This window comes from Suncus etruscus, chromosome 3, assembly GCF_024139225.1.
Source record: "Suncus etruscus isolate mSunEtr1 chromosome 3, mSunEtr1.pri.cur, whole genome shotgun sequence".
In the NCBI taxonomy this organism is placed as follows: domain Eukaryota; kingdom Metazoa; phylum Chordata; class Mammalia; order Eulipotyphla; family Soricidae; genus Suncus; species Suncus etruscus.
In genome coordinates this window covers 48173815-48192817 of record NC_064850.1, presented here as the reverse complement: position 1 = coordinate 48192817, position 19003 = coordinate 48173815, and the positions used below count along the sequence as shown (strand labels likewise).

At 42.2% G+C, this 19003-nt stretch overlaps 1 protein-coding gene and 1 long non-coding RNA gene across 9 annotated transcripts in view; both read left to right on the top strand.

Annotated features, from left to right (window-relative positions):
• Positions 1-19003, top strand: part of LOC126003365 (uncharacterized) — a 1166220-nt gene that overhangs the window by 785618 nt on the left and 361599 nt on the right. The gene's annotated exons all lie outside the window — the stretch shown is intronic.
• The window catches only part of ESRRG (estrogen related receptor gamma), a 530543-nt gene that overhangs the window by 357703 nt on the left and 153837 nt on the right, over positions 1-19003 (top strand). For all 8 annotated transcript variants that reach the window (XM_049769525.1, XM_049769526.1, XM_049769523.1 and 5 more), the window contains one exon: positions 3441-3856. In XM_049769525.1, the coding sequence (XP_049625482.1) occupies positions 3441-3856 (416 nt within the window). The remainder of the gene's footprint in view (positions 1-3440; positions 3857-19003) is intronic.

Here is a 19003-nt window from a genome sequence, read left to right as displayed (position 1 = left end):
CAAATAAATATTCCCTACACTTCTGATGACATACTGTTGCTCTCTATAATTCTTCACCAAACACAGATTTTTTTATTAATCCAATGTGACCTAAAATTTCTGCATTTCCAGCACAATGCGGAATTGGGCTTATTCTTATTGGCAGCAGATAAAGTCATCATCTCCAGAAAGCCTCCTTCTGACAAAAAGGTGTTCTTTGGAAATAAAGTCTTATTCACTACATTCCTCTTAGACTTAATGTGAATTTTACTGCCTCTAATTTTAGATTGAAGTGAAGTCTAGAATAAAACCCACCAGCTGACAATTGAATTTATAGATAGTTGTGAATATTTCAGGCTTGAATAATAGAGCTGTAGAATCGCAGAGACAGAGAAAAAGAGAATTAAGAGCACTGGATTTTGAGGGTCTAATGCAGCAGTGGCTCCAACAGGCTCAGTGTAATGAGCTAAATAGTAATTAGATGGCAATTGTGTTCTTTTTGATTATGTGTCTCTCCTGCTTGGGGGCAGGGTAGCACTCAGGATGGGCCTATATGTGGTGGCCATTGTTTCTTCTGATCCCCTTGCATGTAGTGTGTGTGTGTGTGTGTGTGTGTGTGTGTGTTTGTGTAATCAATTTCTCTGGGAGCCTCACGTGTGGTTCTTTTTCAGAACTCCATGAAACCCTTTGAAAACCACTTGGTGTTGCCACATTTCAGGCCTGGACTTTGGAGGCCAATCCAGTTCCCATCCTGACTCTTCCATTCAACTTCCTCCATTTTTAGGAAGTTGAATGATAATAGGCTCTTTTTTCAAAAAGTTTTCCCAGGGATAAATGAAAGCAGTTTTGGGATAGGCTGGGCCCACAGTCTGGGACAGTTCGTTGGATAATGACTGCTTTTTTCTGGGGAAAAGGAAACCCCAGGGGCAACAACTCAGGTCTATACAAAAAAAACAAACAAACAAACAAACAAAAAACACATACAGCCTTTGCACAAACACAGTTAACCATTGGTCAGTTTCTTCCGCTTGTTCCTCTGGCCATACTCAGAGGTCTGAAGATACTATTAAAACTGCCTCTGGGGAAGCCGGATCGATAGCACAAAGGTAGAGCGATTGCCTTGCATGTAGCTGACACAGGACTAACGGTGGCTTGAATCCCAGCATCCTATATGGTCCCCTATGCCTGGCAGGAGCAATTTCTGAGAACAGAGCCAGGAATAACCCCTGGGTGCTGCTGGGTGTGATCCAACAACCAAAAAAAAAAAAGTCTCTGGATCTTGAACTTCAGAAAAGAAAGGGAGCAGGTTTCTTCAAAATCTAGGCAGAATTTGGGTTGATGCAGGTGACTGAAGGGACATGCCCAATGCTAGGTCTCTAGCATCTAGCCCTGCTCAGTCTGGAAAAAGCAATGACACGTGTCAGATATGGTGCCTTCTGGGTGGATGGTGAAAGAATTCATTGTATGTCTAATAAATATGAGAACTCAGAGCCAGAGTAAGGAAGGGGGAGGTGCCCTGCTTTGGGCCTTTATCACCTTCAAAGTTGCTTCTAAGATCATAATGCATGTGCTGGCAATGCAGTAATTAAGTAATAAGCAGTACAATAATAAGCAGAATGAAAAGGATTCTAAATGAAAAGGAATCCACTGGGCTTTTGTAAGTCAGGGCCCACCTGCTTTCTTCCCTATCTTGCCTGGAGAAAAAGTGCTTAGCCCAGAGAGCAGGTAGAAAACAAGGGGAACCATCTATTAATTACCACTCATCAACAGTGAGGGGTACCCATATCAGATTCAGGGGACAGCCACGTTGGAAGGGGCCATTTTCTTTTGCTCATTCTCAAAAACTAGACAACTTAGTGGGAGGGTGATACTGGGGAAGTATTTCTGTGCTTTGATCCTTGGACTGGATTTTCTCAGCCTTCCTGTAGGTACCCCTGGAGAAAACACAACAGATGTTCTATGGTGAAACCTAAATGCCGAAATTCTTTCTTTTAGCATCGTGTTCTTGGAACCCCTTTTTTGAGTTATTTGGTGAAAATCCATAATTGGGAAATCCTGCGTTGTGCTTTGCTGTAAGGAAACAGGACAAGTAGGGGGCTGGGGGTGATAGAGATGAGTGTGGAGCAAACACAATGATGAAATATGAGATTTATGGGGAGAGAGATAATTGCATCCTGTTGGTTATTCTGAGACTACTCCCCCAAATTCTAGTGAATGGCCATTACCCAGTGGGATTCCCATAAATCAACTTTTCACTGGGAAGCAATTATTGGCGGCCCTTTCTCAACTGTCACCTCTCCCTTGGAGAGAGGGCTCTCTGAAGGTTCGTAGAGATCTTGCTAAAAGGGGTTTTGCACTAGGGCAAAGGAGAAAGAAAGGAGGACCAATGATATCGTTTCATCTAATTACCTTTTCAGAAATTTAATCACTTATGCAACCAACAAAGGAAGTGGGCAGTATGTTTCTCCTAGATAAGAGAGAGTATTTGTCTGATGAGATGCCTCAACGTATTTTCCTTACAGATTCAGGATGTTAAGACACCAAAAGAAGGGGAGAGTGAGGGTCATTATAAATGTCATTTTTTTTGTCTCCCCACAGAGCAAAATCTGATACATTCAAGATATGCTTGAGGCCAAGGCATATTTTGATTTTTTTTGTCTTATAAGCAATGGCACAGGAAATGAAGCACACACATGCTTATAGTTATTTTATTCATTGACACCTGCTCTCATTAAATGAAGTTTTGTGGGCCTTGGGAAACGATCCTTAAATACAGGATGGTATTTCACCTTTGACATCTTTCTAGATCACTAAGAGGCTATACAATTGAGCCATTTAAAGATAGCAGCCCGGTGATGGAGGCCAGGTTTCCAATGAGTCTCAGATCAATACAAGATTCAGTTATGCTTATGAAAGCAGAGTGTTCGTAGGTTCCCAAGAAACTATCAGCCCTTTCTTGAGAATAAAAGTCTGAATTCTCCTGAAACACAGTGATCTAGCAGGAGAGAGAGAGCAGGGCAGAGGAAGGGGACCTTTTACTGAAAGAAAACGGAGAGAGGGCTAGTCCTCACTTCCATTGAAGAAGTCAGAAGACAGAGAGCTGAGTTCCATACAGATGGCCCATCTCCAAAGGAATAGTGAACAGAATGGGACCCATAAAGCCTCTGTTTCTGGCCTGTTCAGTTGGGCACTTTGATGTCACCCTTGCCATCCTCTTCTGTTGATGACTTTGTGTAACAAGCATTAGTGACTATAGAATGAACCAGGCAATGTCCAAGCTCCTAAAAGTAACTTCCGAGAATATTGTCTTTGATATTCTTTGATCTTTCCAAAATTTCTTCACTCTCCTTTTCCTTGTCACTTTATTCTGCTGTCAATCCCAGGCTTGGAGACTCAGAGGGTCACCACTCACTTTCTGTCTTTCTCTCTCTCTCCTCCCTTTGTGTCTCCTGATGTCACAGGCTTCTCTGCAGAATGTCCAACAAAGATCGACACATTGATTCCAGCTGTTCGTCCTTCATCAAGACGGAACCCTCGAGCCCAGCCTCCCTGACGGACAGTGTCAACCAGCACAGCCCAGGGGGCTCTTCGGACGCCAGCGGGAGCTACAGCTCCACCATGAATGGCCACCAGAACGGACTGGACTCGCCACCACTTTACCCAACAGCACCTCTCCTGGGAGGCAGTGGGCCAGTGCGGAAACTCTACGATGACTGCCCCAGCACCATCGTGGAGGACCCGCAGACCAAGTGCGAGTACATGCTCAACTCCATGCCCAAGAGACTGTGTTTGGTGTGTGGGGACATCGCGTCTGGCTACCACTATGGTGTGGCATCCTGCGAAGCCTGCAAGGCTTTCTTCAAGCGGACGATTCAAGGTAAGTGACTCTCAGTAGAGTAACAATTCTCTTTTGCTCATTGTTCTGTATTTATTTATTTAGTTAACGTTGGTGACACATCCTTTGGTGCTTAGGACGTAGGGCTTACTAGTGACTCTTTACTCAGGAATAAATCTGGGTAGGGCTTGGGGGGCCATTTGAGGAATCAGAGATCAAACCTGGGTCAGACACATGAAGGTAAGTGCCTTATCTCTGAACCATCTCTGGACCCATTGCTCAGTATTTTTTTTTTTTTTTGGGCTATGCTCAGAGCTTACTCCTGACTCTGTACTCAGAGATCATTCCTAATTATTCTCAGACCATCTGGGGTGCTAGGTATTGAATCTGCATGTGAAGCAAGTGCCCTGCCCACTGTACTATTGCTTGGGCCCCCATTACTCAGCATTTTTTTTCTTTTTTTCTTTGGGGGGGGGGTTTGGGTTGCACTCGGTGATGCTCAGGTTACTCCTGGCAATGGGCTCAGAAATTGCTCCTGACTTGGGGGACCATATGGGACACCGGGGGATCGAATTGCAGCCCGTCCTAGATCAGCCACGTGAAAGGCAAACACCCTACTGCTGCACCACAGCTCCAGCTCCAGCGTTACTCAGCATTTCAATGTGTCAGACCATTTACACACCAGAGCCATTACTGAAACCTCAACTTTCCCAAAGTTAACAAAGAATCAAAGACAAGCATGTACAAACACGTAGGTCTTCTAATAGCTACATCTTCATGTTTTATGACTCAACATTTTCTCCTGGAAATTCATCATCCATTGGCCCATTTTTATTCTTGTCTTCTTCTTAAGAGGCTGGAGGCACAAATCTGTCCTTGCTAGGATGTTTAGGGGTAAAAGGAAATGTCAAGTCCCAGACCTAATACATAGAAACCACAGGGTGAGTCTTCCAGACTTACCTTTGTTTGGTGGCCACTTGGGCCATCACTGCTTCCCCTTACAAACTTGGAGAATAAAAATATCTTTAATCCTTGATCATCCCCTACCAATATCCACTGGCACCATAATCCTCATGTCACAGGTTGTAAATGTTAGCAATTGATTTCTGTGGACTCTGTGTCTAACTGCACTGAGAAGCAGCTCTAGTGGGATAAATGAGCACATACGTGTATCACTATGATCCAGAGTGATTTTATATGAAGCTGCCCAGGTAATACACAAATATAGCAATGGAAATTGGTAGGACGGGGCAGTTCATCTAGTTGGAGCTTTGTCTTCTCAACCTTCTGGGAAAACTTTGTTTTCCACAAGGAGTGTGGGGTATGTGTCCTTCCCACAAGATCTTCAAGCCTTTGACTGGCCAACTTTTAAATATTTTATTTCTGGGTGAGGGATTAAACTCTTTGGTTCTCAGGATATTTCTAAAGATAGAAGAGCAGTGTGAAAAAATTATCCAACAGTTGTAGATTAGATATTAATAGCTCTGCAATAGCTATTTTAAAAAAGCACGGAGTAGAAGAGAACAATAGGGATTCTCTGTTGATGTTTCCCCGGGATACTCAAATACTCTCCAAAGCTAATCAGAGCAGAGTGCAGGGGTATTCTTGGCATTGATGGGTAGTGCTCATTCAACTTCACATTTGGAGAGAGTGATGATTCACTAGCTTGTCTAGCTTGGCATTTTGTGCTGGCCCCTGTTGGCACTCTGTACTGGCCCAGTGGGCACCTGTAGAAAGGCAGATAGGCAACCTGCTTTTATGGGCAGCCCTCAGTAGGGCACACTTAGTTCCCAAAAAAGGCAGTGAAGGAATTAAAGGGATTATCATGTGGTAGTCTAATGAAATCATCAGGTGGTGAGTGGAAGGAGACTGAAGAGCACTCTCCTTTCCATGGCCAAATCATCATCACAGTGACTCAACTTTGAAGAGGTGGCAATTGATCAGGATCTATTAACTCATATTTTTTTTCCTTGGGGAGGGGGCTCAGGAGTTGGCCTTACCTGATGATACTTAGGAGTTATTGCTGGCTTTGCACTCAGAAATAACTCCTGGAAGTGTTGGAAGCATCATATGAATTGCAGGGGCCTGGGTCAGCTTCATGCAAGACAAATGCCTTCTCTGCTGTCCTATCACTCTGGCTCCACAGCTCAGATTCTTATTTTTCAGACATGGAATTCTAGTTTCATGCCTCAGATTGCAGAGCAGCCAAACACACTTTCATTAGTGGAGCTTTTTCTACTCTCTCAAAGCTCTCCAGGGAATGAGAAGGGGATGTTGCAACAACCCATAAGATTCAGCGTGGACCAGAGGGGAGAAAAAGCATGAGAATTAGTACAAAAAATTAGCACTTGCCTTACATGCAGCTGACCCTTGCTAAATCCCTGGCACTCCCTCAAACACCACCAGGGGTCACTTCTGAGCTAGGAATACTCTATAAGCATTTTCGATGTGCTCCTCTCCAATAAAAATTAACAATAACGGGGCCGGAGAGATAGCATGGAGGTAAGGCATTTGCCTTTCATGCAGGAGGTCATCGGTTCGAATCCCGGCGTCCCATATGGTCCCCCGTGCCTGCCAGGAGCAATTTCTGAGCCTGGAGCCAGGAATAACCCCTGAGCACTGCCGGGTGTGACCCAAAAACCACAAAAAAAAAAAAAAATTAACAATAACAATAGTAGCAACAATAACAACAACAACAATAATAGTAATAACAACAACAATAGTAATGAGCATTCTATTGTTTCACATCTGGGACATTAGATAATATGTGGCTCTATATATCTCCAGACCCTTCTCCCTGACCTGGCAAAGGGACATGAGTCACCAGGAGCATATTCAGGATGTGGGTAGGGCTGTGAATTTTGCCCTTTTCAATCTGTAGGTCATATGATAATCACATATCTTTAAGGGATATCATAATATAACATGGGCCAATATTATGCCAAATGGTTATAAAATCGAGAGACCCCAGGAGCAAATCCCCAAAAGAGCAGAAATCATTCCTCTTGAAGTTGAATGTGACTTTTTGGTTGAATAATCTGTGATTAGTCACAGATTCTAATGGACAGAAAATTATATTTCATTCCTGGGGTGACGTTCACATTACCATGTGAAAACTATTATTAAAACTATTCTGTTCAGCACTTCAAGAGGCAAAGTTAGAAATTCCGCCCATTTTTAGTTTGTTCTTCCCTGTTATTGGACAGAGTTACAATGTTGTTAATAATTTTGTTGTTGTTTTCTGAGCTTATTATTTATGTCTTTTGGGGGATCTCACCAGCAAAGCAGTGCTCAGGACTCTTTCTGGCAGTGCTCATGTGATGTAAGGGGGCTGGTCTTCTGGGCTCACATCCAGGATTCCAGTCTTCTAAGCACATGCTCAGCCTTGTGCCTTTCTCTCTACCACTCTATGCTTATTATTCACCATTCAGTGTAGCATCACCTCATCTGCAAGTTTTTATTTGTTTGTTTGTTTGTTTGGCTGGTTGGTTTGTTTGGGGGGTTAATTCTGGCTCTGCGCTCAGTGGTCAAATCTGGCAGTGCTCAAGAAAGCATGTGGTTTGCTCGGGATCAAACCTGGGTCAACTATATATGCAAGGCAAATGCCCTTTCCACTGTGCTATGGTTCCTACCTCTTATCTGTATGGTTTTCTCATTTCAGCTTGGGTTTCAATTTATAAATGAGGACAGATTTGGTTTTGTGGGCTGAGCACAGGGTGGGATTTTAGTGTGAGCACTTTCCCTTGAATTTTTGTTAGCAAGGGACAAGAAGTAAATATCCTCATATTTGCTCACTTCTAGTCAATACATATTTTATTATTTAATACTGAAAACACTAACCTGAGGTTTTTGCTACTATATGTGAAGATATTTGAGGGGGGGGGTCACATCTGGCACTGCTTAGGGTTTCCTCCTGCTCTAAACTCAGGGATCACCACTGCTGACAGTACTTGGCATAATCTATGGGGTGCCAGAGATTGAACCTGGATCAGCTGTGTGTAAAGCCAGCACTCTGCCCACTGCACTATCTCTCCAGCCTCTAAACAACTATTATTGTCTCTTGCATGGTTATTCCAGCTGTTTTAACCGCTCATTCTAGAGTTTGGTCTAAGTCAATCTGTTGCTTTTCTTCAAAGGAGAGTAGTATTGGTCCTTCCATGTGGGTACATGTCCTAGAAATAGCCAGAAGGTATCTTTGTCTTGAGTGAGTTTCTGGATTATAATTACACAGCCTGTGTGCTGAAGCAACCTAGACAATAGGTATAAGGTCCTGTCCATGGTGTGGCCTATTACTAATCAGGTGTAAGCAATGCCTGATTTAATCAATCAATTGAATGATGATTTATGTGGATCACAGCTGAAAGTGCTCAGGGTTTTCTGCTGACTCTGCACTCAGAAACCTCTTTATTATAATTATTATTATTATTATTTTGGGCCACACCTGGCAGCAGCACTCAGGGGTTAACCTGGCTCTGTGCTCAGAAATCGTCCTGGCAGCTTTGAGGAAAATATATGGGATGCCAGGGATCAAACCTGGGTTTGTCCTGGATTGAGCATGAGCAAGGCAAACACCTTACAGCTGTGCTATCATTCCTCTAGATAGCACAGGACCCTCAGAAATCTCTTCTGATGAGCTTTGGGGATCTTTCTGTGGTGCCAGGAATTTTATGCAGGTTGGCCATGTGCAAGGCAAATGCCCTCTATGCTCATTGCACTATCTCTGGTTCTAATTCATAGATTTTAAAACTATAAGACTTTATGGGGTTTTTCTTTTTGGTTGTTTTCAGACCATACTCACCAGTATTCAGGGCTTACTCTAGACTCTGAACCCAAGAATCAATCCATATAGATTTGAGGTCCATCTAGATTACTGGAGATTGAACCCAGATCAGAAATATGCATGGCAAGTGCTTTATCCATAATACTATCTCTGGCCTCCAAATCTTGAGATTTAAAAATGTTAATTATTGCATAGACTTTTGGAGATATAAAACACCAGGTCCTGATTTTTGCCCCTTTGCCAGTCTGGAACCTTGAAATTCAGGGCCTGTCTCCTTTCAGACTGAGGATCCCATGAGCTAATGGATGTGAATCCATTCTAGGTCCATAGCAAATGCTCACTGAGTCCTGAACTTCCGACCATTCTGGCAGCATAGTATTATAGTTCAACCATGGATGTTTCACAAAAGAGGGGTGATTGGTTCTGAACAGAACGAGGGCCCTAATGTTCCTCCACTCACAGCTTTTCCCCTGGAACTGGGCAGAGTGCTTTTGCTTAGTTTTTTGATAATCAATGTACCTTTTTTGTGCATGAACAGAGCAAATTCCACTGGCTTTGCTTAGTTCTTTGATGATCAACTATCCTTTTCCCTCTGAGCAAAGAAAGGAAAGAGCAAGGGAAAAAACTGGGGATGCCTAAACATGAGCATGTCCCTGGGACTGAGTCCCATTAACCATTTGAAGCCAGGGTTCATGAGCAGAGACGTCTGAAAAAAATTCTCTTACTAAAGTTTTGAGCATTGCAGAAAGAGCCATCACCAAAGCAAGGTACTCAGAGCATGGACAGGACCAGCAACAGGAACTCAGTGGACACCCACATTTCCACTCTGTGAGAAAGTCTACAACTCACAATGCCTTGCTGCAAAAGCAACTATGTTGTGTTTGCTTGGATGACATGCATCCTGTCTCTGAGGGCTGAGAGCATCTACCACTTGCTTCCAGACCTTGACCTTGACCTGGCATGAGGGGTTAGTTCCAGGGAGACTTGTGCCCTGAGCCTGCTGCGGCCTTATATACAGTGGCCACCTTCAGCAGCCCAGAATCTTCTGTGGGGACACAGATAAGAGGCTCCATGTAACCTTGAACTTAGAGCATTCAAGTGGCAGCATTTGCTTGCAAAATCTTTGCTAATAGCTATAAACCTAATGTCTCTTACTAAAGTTTGTATCCACTGGTTCTGGATTTTCTTTCCACATCTAGATCTTTTTGGAAACATGGAGGTGAGACCTGGAAGTCTTTCCCTTCTTGTGGACTATATATATTTTTAATGTGTGCAGTTTTGTCTTAGAATATCAGCCACTCTGGAGAACAATTGAAAACAATTGAGTTACTGGGTACCTCCCAAAGGCAAAATACAAAAATATTATCCCTTTAGAAAATAACTCCCCCGCCCAACTTCTAAAAGGCAGCTTAGAAACTCTAATGGGTTCTAAAATTAAAAGCCTGAATAATCCAGAATATTTAAATGGGCATGAAGAATCTCTGTGATTATCAGTTTGGATGCAGTATTAAATATTAAGGTAATAAAAAAGAATATTATCTATAATTCATTCGCTTTAACTTGGAGCCTGCTCCTGTGACAAGTTGAATTGACTTTGCCACTTCTTGGATTTGATGCCAATTTTGTCTGAGCATTTGAAATGCAGTCGTGTTGCCAAGTTATAAATGAGAGAGATTATTCCACTCCGGCTATTATAATTGCTAAGCTTCCGTGTTTATTTTAATAGTAAAGTTGAGTATTGCTGACTTTGTTGGTAAAGATGTCTTCTGTGAATGGATATTGTGGGAAACAGCATAATTTGCACTTCTATTCCCTGGTTTTGACTTAATTGGAACCACTTCTTGGGAGAAATGAGGAGCGATTCCTTTTCCGTTCCTTGTTCTGGCTTTTAGGAGTGGCCTTAAGTGCAACCACTTCTGAGGTTGTTCGAAGGTCACTGATTAGTCACTTTGCTTGCAGAACCAAACAATGAACCTGAGAGGGCTGACTCAGCCTTAAGCCTCACCCCCAGTTTCTGAACCTCACTAGAAGTGCTCAGAGGCTACTTGAAAATTCATGTTTGAGGTTCACTTCCTAAAAGGAACTGTATAATACAGTGTGTGTGTGTGTGTGTGTGTGTGTGTGTGTGTGTGAATGTGTGTGTGTGTGTGTGTGGTGGTGGTGGGTGTCCAACCCAGGCCTTCTACATACAAAGCATGAACTCAGGCACTTTGAGTTACCCCCCCCACACACATACACTTCCTTACCACTCTGAGTTCTTGGTCTTATAACAAACATGTTGTAGGCTTGACTTGACTTCAGGTCATGGTTAGATAACTGGTCAACCCTGGTACCCTCTTCTTTATTTCCCTTGTAGGAATATTGACTCCTAAGATTTTTATTTGTGAGGTCCTTCCCTGGCAGCTATTTATATGATTCTTTTACACTGAAATGCAAGTTTCCTATGAAGATGTTTTGAATCCATATGATTTCCATTTTATTCTTTTATTTTTATTTTTATTTGTTACTGTCGGTGCTCCAGGTCTGAAGATGCTTGGGAACCACTAGGGTCACACCTTGTGGAGCTGGGAGAAGGGTTTGCCTGGCCTGGATTCAAATCCAGTACTCTTGTTGGAAAGTCAAGTACTTATAGCTCCTTAGTCACGTAGCATTACTCTTTATGAGATCAGTCTCTTTCATAGTTTATTAAAACTTATGCATGGGAGTGTGTGTGTGTGTGTGTGTGTGTGTGTGTGTGTGTGTGTGTGTGTTGGTTACTCCCTTGAATATTAAGGGAAAACTAAACGGCGTAATGACAGTACAGCAACATTGAGAGTGGCTGACAAACAATTGGAATTCAGGTTGTAGAAAATAACTGGTTACTTTCAGAAAAGGCATGGCATGGTTGCTCTTTGACAAAAGAAACACAAATAGGACAGTTAATAAACCTGCCTCTGTTTTCTCATTCCCATGTTAGAACTTCCATGGGTAACACATGAACTGCTGGTGTCATTTTCATGTGGGTCAGACACACTGGATTAATTTCACTCTTTTTGAAAAGTCACCTATTTTTTATTTTGTTATTATTGAGATGATATGGCTGACATAGTGTCCAGGCTTTTATTTTTTGTGTCTTAAGTTACTGTTCTACCATGATCTCCAAAGTGCCAAAGACCCTGCATCATGTTTCTTATGTCAATTCTAGTCTGTTCCCTCCTCATTGCCACCCCCACCTTGAAGTTTGTAGTCAGAGCCAAAGGTTTGTTTTCATTGGCTATTGGCCTTTCCCTAAACACTCCTTAAAATCATTGACTTATTTGGTTAGTTTTTTTGGACTACACCTAGCATTGTTGGGGAGACATTACGGCTTCAGTGCTCAGGAGTTTTTCCAATAGCATTCAGGTTGCCGAGTAGTGCTGGGATGGAAGGGGAATCTCCCATCTGTGAAGCATGTCCAACTTTTCTTTGACTTATCTCCTCTGTCCCTTTGGAAGATTTTGATTTTGGGGGCAGCTTGTAAGGAATAGAGGTTGAATCAGAGTAATTATTATCATTTTGGCTCCAGATTTAGTCATCTTTTATTTTACTGATATATTTCTTGAGAAACTTAGATAGTTTCCTAAGTAGGAGTCATCTATAACTGTTGTAGAAACCCACTTTCTTTCTAAGTTTCAGATTATGGAAATTTAGGAATCTTAGTAGGCAAAATTCTCTTAGACAATTTCAAGTTTACTACAACAGCAAAATTTAGAAAAGGATGCTATTCACTTATCATTTTTCCTACAAGTAACACTGTTTATATAAAAAGGGAATAATATTTAGGGGCTCACTGGTAAAGTGCATGTTTTACTGATGTGAGTTTCAGATGTTGAGCCCTGACCATGAAAATTAAAAGGAACAAGCATGATAAAATGTTTTCACCTTGTTATCTTAAAAATTATTTTATTATGGTTAAAAAAACACATAGACAACATAGACAAGTTTTGTTTTTTTTTTATCCCAGTCAATTTTTTACTTTTCACTTTGGGGTCATGCCCGGTCATGTCAAAAATATACCTTCTGTGCTGTCTCTCCAGCCTGTGCTTTAACATTTTAAAGCATTTCAGCTATTCCTCCCAGTTAAAGATCTCTCCATCCTTTAGTTTCTGAGACTTGTACAGAAGTGAATATGTATGTGGACAATGCCAGGAACCATTTTTCAGCCTTAGGTTCTTTGTCTTTTCATCAGATGTCTTTCTATACCATGAAAAGTGTTGGGTTTTTGTTTGTTTGTTTTGATTTTTAATAACCAGAAGAATGGACAGCCATTTTCACAATGTGGCTTCCCAATATTTTAAGTGTGTCATTGTTTTGTTTTTGTTTGTGTTTTTTGAAATACACCAAGCCCAAGGCTTCCTCCTGACTCTACTCTGGGGTCACTCCCGGTGGTGCTCTGGGTTACCATATGAGATCAAGTGCCCAACTCCCTGTACTAACTTTCCAGCCCCAGTTATCGTATTTCATTTTTCAAGCATCCCCATGATTGGTAAATCATATTACAACTACATGAAGTTTCTGACACAGAAGAATTTGAGTACTGTCCAAACCCAACTGGGTCCCAGTGCGGACCAGAGTCTGTATTCTGTCTGTCTGTCTCATTTTTTTACTTTCTAATTTTATCCCCCTCCCCGCCTGGAGTTTTTAAAAAAGTCTTATAGACCCTTTGAATAGCTTTATTAGTTTTATCTTTGAGATTCTACTCCCTGGGAAAAATACTTCATTAAGTTGCTAAAATAAAAAGGGATATTAAGAATAGTCTCAAAGTTAGGATAAGAAATGTAAAAAGTATTAGGATCTGTAAGAGGGTAGGGGAGAGAGAAGCTTATTCTTCTTCTTAAACATACAAGGGGGGAAAATATTAAATTTTATAGTTGAGGTTCTTTTCCTCCACCAATGTTCCCCATTTTTGTAATCATATTGCTTAAGTAAAGACATTATAAAAAATGAACTATTCAAGGATATATGTAATACATAGGCATAAGATTTTATAATGAAAAACAATAGATTTCTCAAAGAAATTAAAAAGTTGTAAATAAATTTAATCATACCACAAAAAAATTCTCAAGATTGTCATGCGATCATATTCCTATTCCAGAGTTATTGGCTTTGATCACAGAGTATGTGATCTTTGTGCCTGCCCACTGGCTGGAATGACTAATATATCTGTTCCAACATTCTGAGTCCTATTTTATAAAGAGAGAGAGAGAAAGAGAGAGAGGGACCACAGAAGACAGCATCTCTCCTTTCCTACTGAAAATATTTTGACAATAATGGACCTCTTGTGGTTTGTCCTTTCAACCATGAAATAAACATGAGCTAGGCAATCTCAACATCAAAGCTACTTAAAATGTGTAGGTGCAGACATAGATCGAGATGTATGTTATAAAAGCACATAAAATTTGGGAAGGGATAGTTAGCCTGCCTTCATGTGGCATTGAACACGTGTAGGCTCTGAAGAAGACTCGAGGGACAGGGTCCTTGTATTGTAAGAGTTTTTAAATTTAACTCAAGTGAGCATGCATATAACTTGGGCCAGAGTGCCATACTCCAAGCTAATAGCCATTGCTTCTACCTACCCTGGGTGAAGACTATTTATTTCATATTTAATATTTTGGTCAATAACTCTATGCCTGTGGCTCATCACTCTGTTCCAAAAGCATTGCATCAGCCTCTCTTGATTCTAGACACCTTTCCCTCCCCATCATGAACAATAGCATTATTTTGGGATTGTTCTGATGCATTGTTTACTGCCTGCTCTCTGTTGCTTTGGTGACCTGTTGTGTTTGGTTTCTGTGGAATTAAACTCCCCACAGATCCAGTGGCTTGGAGAGAAGTTGAGGGATTTCTTTGGGAGGTGTTGAGAGATTCCGTTCTCTGAAAGCAACCCTATCCTCACCCACAGCTGCCCTTGTGTACCATGAGTCTGGCAAAAGCAAAACACAATTGTCAAGACTTACCCCGGGGGCTGGCCACTGCCAGTCCTCATAAGGTCCTCTCCAGCATAGACAGAAGCTGCAAACGAGCCTCATCAGTGCCCTCTCAGAAAATAGGACATTAGTTTGTTCTTTCTACTCAAGACATTAATGGCACAGACACAGTTGAAGTATCTTCACAGTTAAAGAGCAGAGGCTCGGGCTTAGAATTTGCCTTGGCTAGACTCCAGTCCTGGCTCTTCCCTTGCAAGCACTGATTCTGAGTGTATTGCCTCTTTGCTACAAAAGAGGTAAAAAGAAAACCATGCACTATCTCTCCTGATATCCTAGTGTTAATAGCAATAACTTTGACTTAGGTTGTAGAGTTTAGACTGTAGAGTTTTGTTTGAACATCCGAGTGGAGGTCTCTTCTCTGCACTAAACCAGCCTGTGTACTATGAGTCTTGGAAAAAACAGTTGTGATCATAGTCTGGGTGATCAAACCATGGCTAATGTACATGTTTCTTCAGACAGAGAACAAGAGAGGGGTGACTCAAAGAGAATTTAGTGTGTCTTTCATATCCTATAAACCTGTACCATTTGCAGCAAGAATGCTTGCTGATAGATTGTTGATAAATGCCTGTCTATTTTATTTTAATTGACTCTACATTGTAATTGTTGGGCATGAACATATATGTGTAAGCACTAAAACAAAATTATCTCCAGATCAAGGTGATGGCCAACTACACCCAGGGCTGACTTCTCACTCTGGGACACAGGTATTTTCAGCAGGAGCTAGCCTTGTTCTTGAGCAGGGAGTGGGACACTTCAATAAACAGAGAGAGACTCAAGCTCATAAAAGCCCAGGCAGGACGGGTGCAATGAGTCAGTCCCCCACCCCCATAGATCTTTTCTCAGTCTTCATGGCTGGAAAAAACTTATCAGAGTAGCACAGGCTGCTGTTTGGAACTTGGCTCTCTATGTCAGTCAGACAAGAAGAAACATTTGCAACAGAGACTAAAATCTACCTGGGACTCTATGTTTGATCTTGGATTATAACTCAGGAACTCCTGGGGAAGATTTGGGAGCTATCCATGTTCATTTCTTAGAAAATTTGGTGTTTTAAAAAATAATGCTGTGTGTGCGCACATGTGAGTACACAGAGATAGTACAGGAGTTAAGGTACTTGCCTTGCACATACCAATCCTGATTTGATCTCCAGGACCATGTGTACTCCTCTAAGCACAACCAGAAGTGAACTTTGTGTCCTGAGTTAGGAATAAGCTCTGCGTATTGTTGACCATGCTCCCTCACAATAAGTAAATAAAAAAATTGGTATAAGTACCACTTGATTATCTCTTTGTAAGTAGCTGAAATCTAATCTGAGATGAGTTTGCTCTCAGCCTCTCCACTGAACATCCAGTTCATTGCCATAGCCTGGCATCCATTTGTGGAAGGTTGCTTATATAATATTTCCAAGCTCTAGATCTAGGTCTCTCAGAATCCAAGTGTTCAGCGATCCAAGATACCTTGCAGCACTTCCCTATTTTCATCTCTGTAAGGCAAACAACAATTCTCTCTGCCTTAAGCCACGTCAGTACATGCTGTTTCACTTCTCACCAGGTTGTAAGCAAAAAGTGATGTTCCTCTTTTGTGCTTTAACAGAGAAAGAAAATAAAGGTGATATTAGAGTCAGAGCAATAAGACAGGACAGCAGGTGGGGCACTTGCCTGGCACACTGCCAACTCAGGTTCAACCCCTAACATCTTATGAGATCTCCTGAGCACTGCTAGATATGATTCTGAACACAAAGCCAGGAGTAAGCCCTGAACACTGCTGGATGTGCCCCAAACACACACACACACACACACACACACACACACACACACACACACACACCAAAACAGAACAGAACAGAAAACCAAGGTGAAATGTTGGGTTTGGGTGAATACAGGTAATCTATGTTGTCCTGGGGCGTGACTTTGATCTCCCCATATCCCTCCTACTTTTTCCTTTCACTCTAAGTATCCTGAACTCCAGAGAATGTAGGGTGTTAAGGGTTGACTGACATCTCTTGGTTTTAAAGAATCCTTTGATTCGTGTCTCTGGGTTGGGCATCTATGGCACTTGTGCTCAATTCCTGTTTGTGGAATCAAGCCATTTGGTGACAACAAGTTTGGGGGAAACAGAGTCAGAATAAAACTCCTTTCCCTGCTGCCCTCCTTGCAGTTTTATCCCACTCTTTATTCTAGACAGTGGGTACTGTGCCTCCAACATCCTTCACTGGGGCATGCCACAGGGCATAGACCTGACACCCTGGCAATGACGCCATGCAGGGGCTAAGGGCAGCCTGCAGGGGGCGCTTTATCATCTGAGAGATGCGGCCTCTTCTTTATTCCGGGTACATTCATCAGTGAGATGTGACCTCAGGCCTTGCACCCTCTGGCTCACATCTGGTCTGTTGGACCCTTTCAGCAGGTTCCTTTGCCTCATCTTCTCTCCCCTCAGCACTACTCCTCTAGGGAGCTTGACTTGACCCTTCCTGGCAATATAGTCATTATGGCCTTTGAGATATGTGTGATGGTCAGAGTTTACTCTGATGAAATCTGAGTGACCCAAATGCCTCCCCAACACCATCTTTTCCATTGTTTTGGCTTGATGGCCACATCTGGCAGTGCCCAAGTCTTACTCCTGGCTCTGTGCATGGGGATCACTCATGGTGAGCTCAGGAGACCATAGCGAGGCTGGACATATAACTAGATTTCACTGGGTGCAAAGCACCTTAGACATGCAACTATCTCTCTAATATCTTTTTGTTGGGGGGGCAAGGCATTTGGCTCCTCCTGACAGTGTTCAGGGCTCACTGTTTTGAGGAAACAAATGCCAGTGATCAAACCTGAGTTGGCTGCATGCAAGGCAGGTGCCTTTCAAGCTGTATTTTTTTATCTCCAAACTTATATTTGATGGGGCTGAGTGCATTAAAGGGCACCCACCTGGCATCTTCCCCTCCCTCATCACATATCGGTCTTCAGAGCTAATGCCTGACTGCCATTGCTGGGCACAGTTGGGATACCCTCTTGCAGAGCCTGAGATAGTTTCCCCAGAGCTGCCACAGTGACAGAAATGTGCCATCTAAGGATAGACTCAGGGTCAGGACTGGACAAAATTTACTGTTTGGTCTTATGCCTTGTACAAAAGAAAGAGGGTAAAGGTTTGAGGGTTTCAAAGGCTAATGAAGTGAAGGTGACCCTTGACCACTTACAAGGGTGTGTCTTGTAAGGGCAAACCTGGTGGCAGTTCTATGACCGTGGGGGGGGGGGAGAGTTTGGCCCACACTCCACATTGCTCAGGGCTACCCCTCTACTCCATGTTGAGGGCCATTCCAAGCAATGCGGTTTTTGTTGTTGTTTGTTTTTTTTGTTTGTTTGTTTTGCTTTGTTTTGCTTTATGGGTCACACCTGGCAGCACTCAGGGGTTACTCTTGGTTCTACGCTCAGAAATCGTTCCTGACAGGCACAGGGGACTATATGGGAAGCCGGGATTCAAATCACTTTTCTTCTGCATGCAAGGCAAATGCCCTACCTCCATGCTATATCTCTGGCCCTCCAAGCAGTGTTGAAGGCATCCTGGAGTCAGGGATTGAACAACTGGGAGTTCCCCATACAATCTTTCACTCAGATCTTAGCAAAGTAGTAGCAATTCTACACACCATCCCACTGGATTTGAACCAGCCCTAGGAGCAGAACTCATGCCCCTGGGACAGTCAATTGGACATGTTACTTCATGTGTGTACTTTAAATACCCTTCACATAGAAATGTGCTGATGGAACACTGGCCTTTCTGAGGGTCTGGGCTATGAGATAAATGTGTTATCCCCTACTGAATCAGCCCAGCCACTCACAGTATCATTTTATGTGGATGCACTAAACTGAAAGTCATTACAAAGCAAAGAAACATTCCACACAAAACAAAAAAGATAGCATGGAAAGGAAAGTTGAATCCTTCCAAGAAAAATCCTTTTTTTGTCATACCATAAAAAGAGAACCCCCCCACCAGTTTCCTTTTCCATGATTTTTGGGAATTTAAAATAAAAAAGTGCTACCTTATTATTGCCTGCTGGTATTTATTTTTTAATCCCATAAATGTAAACAGAGGCAAATACAATTATTTTTAAATCACTTAATGTTGGGAAACAATCGAATAAAGCCCACTTGGAATGCTCTGTGGCTCATCTCCGGCCACTCACTGGGTTCTGTTAATAAAATAAAAACAATTGTGGGGAGGGGAATATGCAGATGTACTTAAGTGGCTTTACAAGGATAATATCTCTGTCCTGTTCAGAAAAAAGCTTGTCCCTTTCAAGAAGAACATAAAACCTAATGCATAATTAGGGAGGGTGCATGATGGGAGCGGGCAGGAAAGAGTTGACATATATTTTTATTTTGAGATGCCACTGTAATTTATATCCTTCAGCCCTTT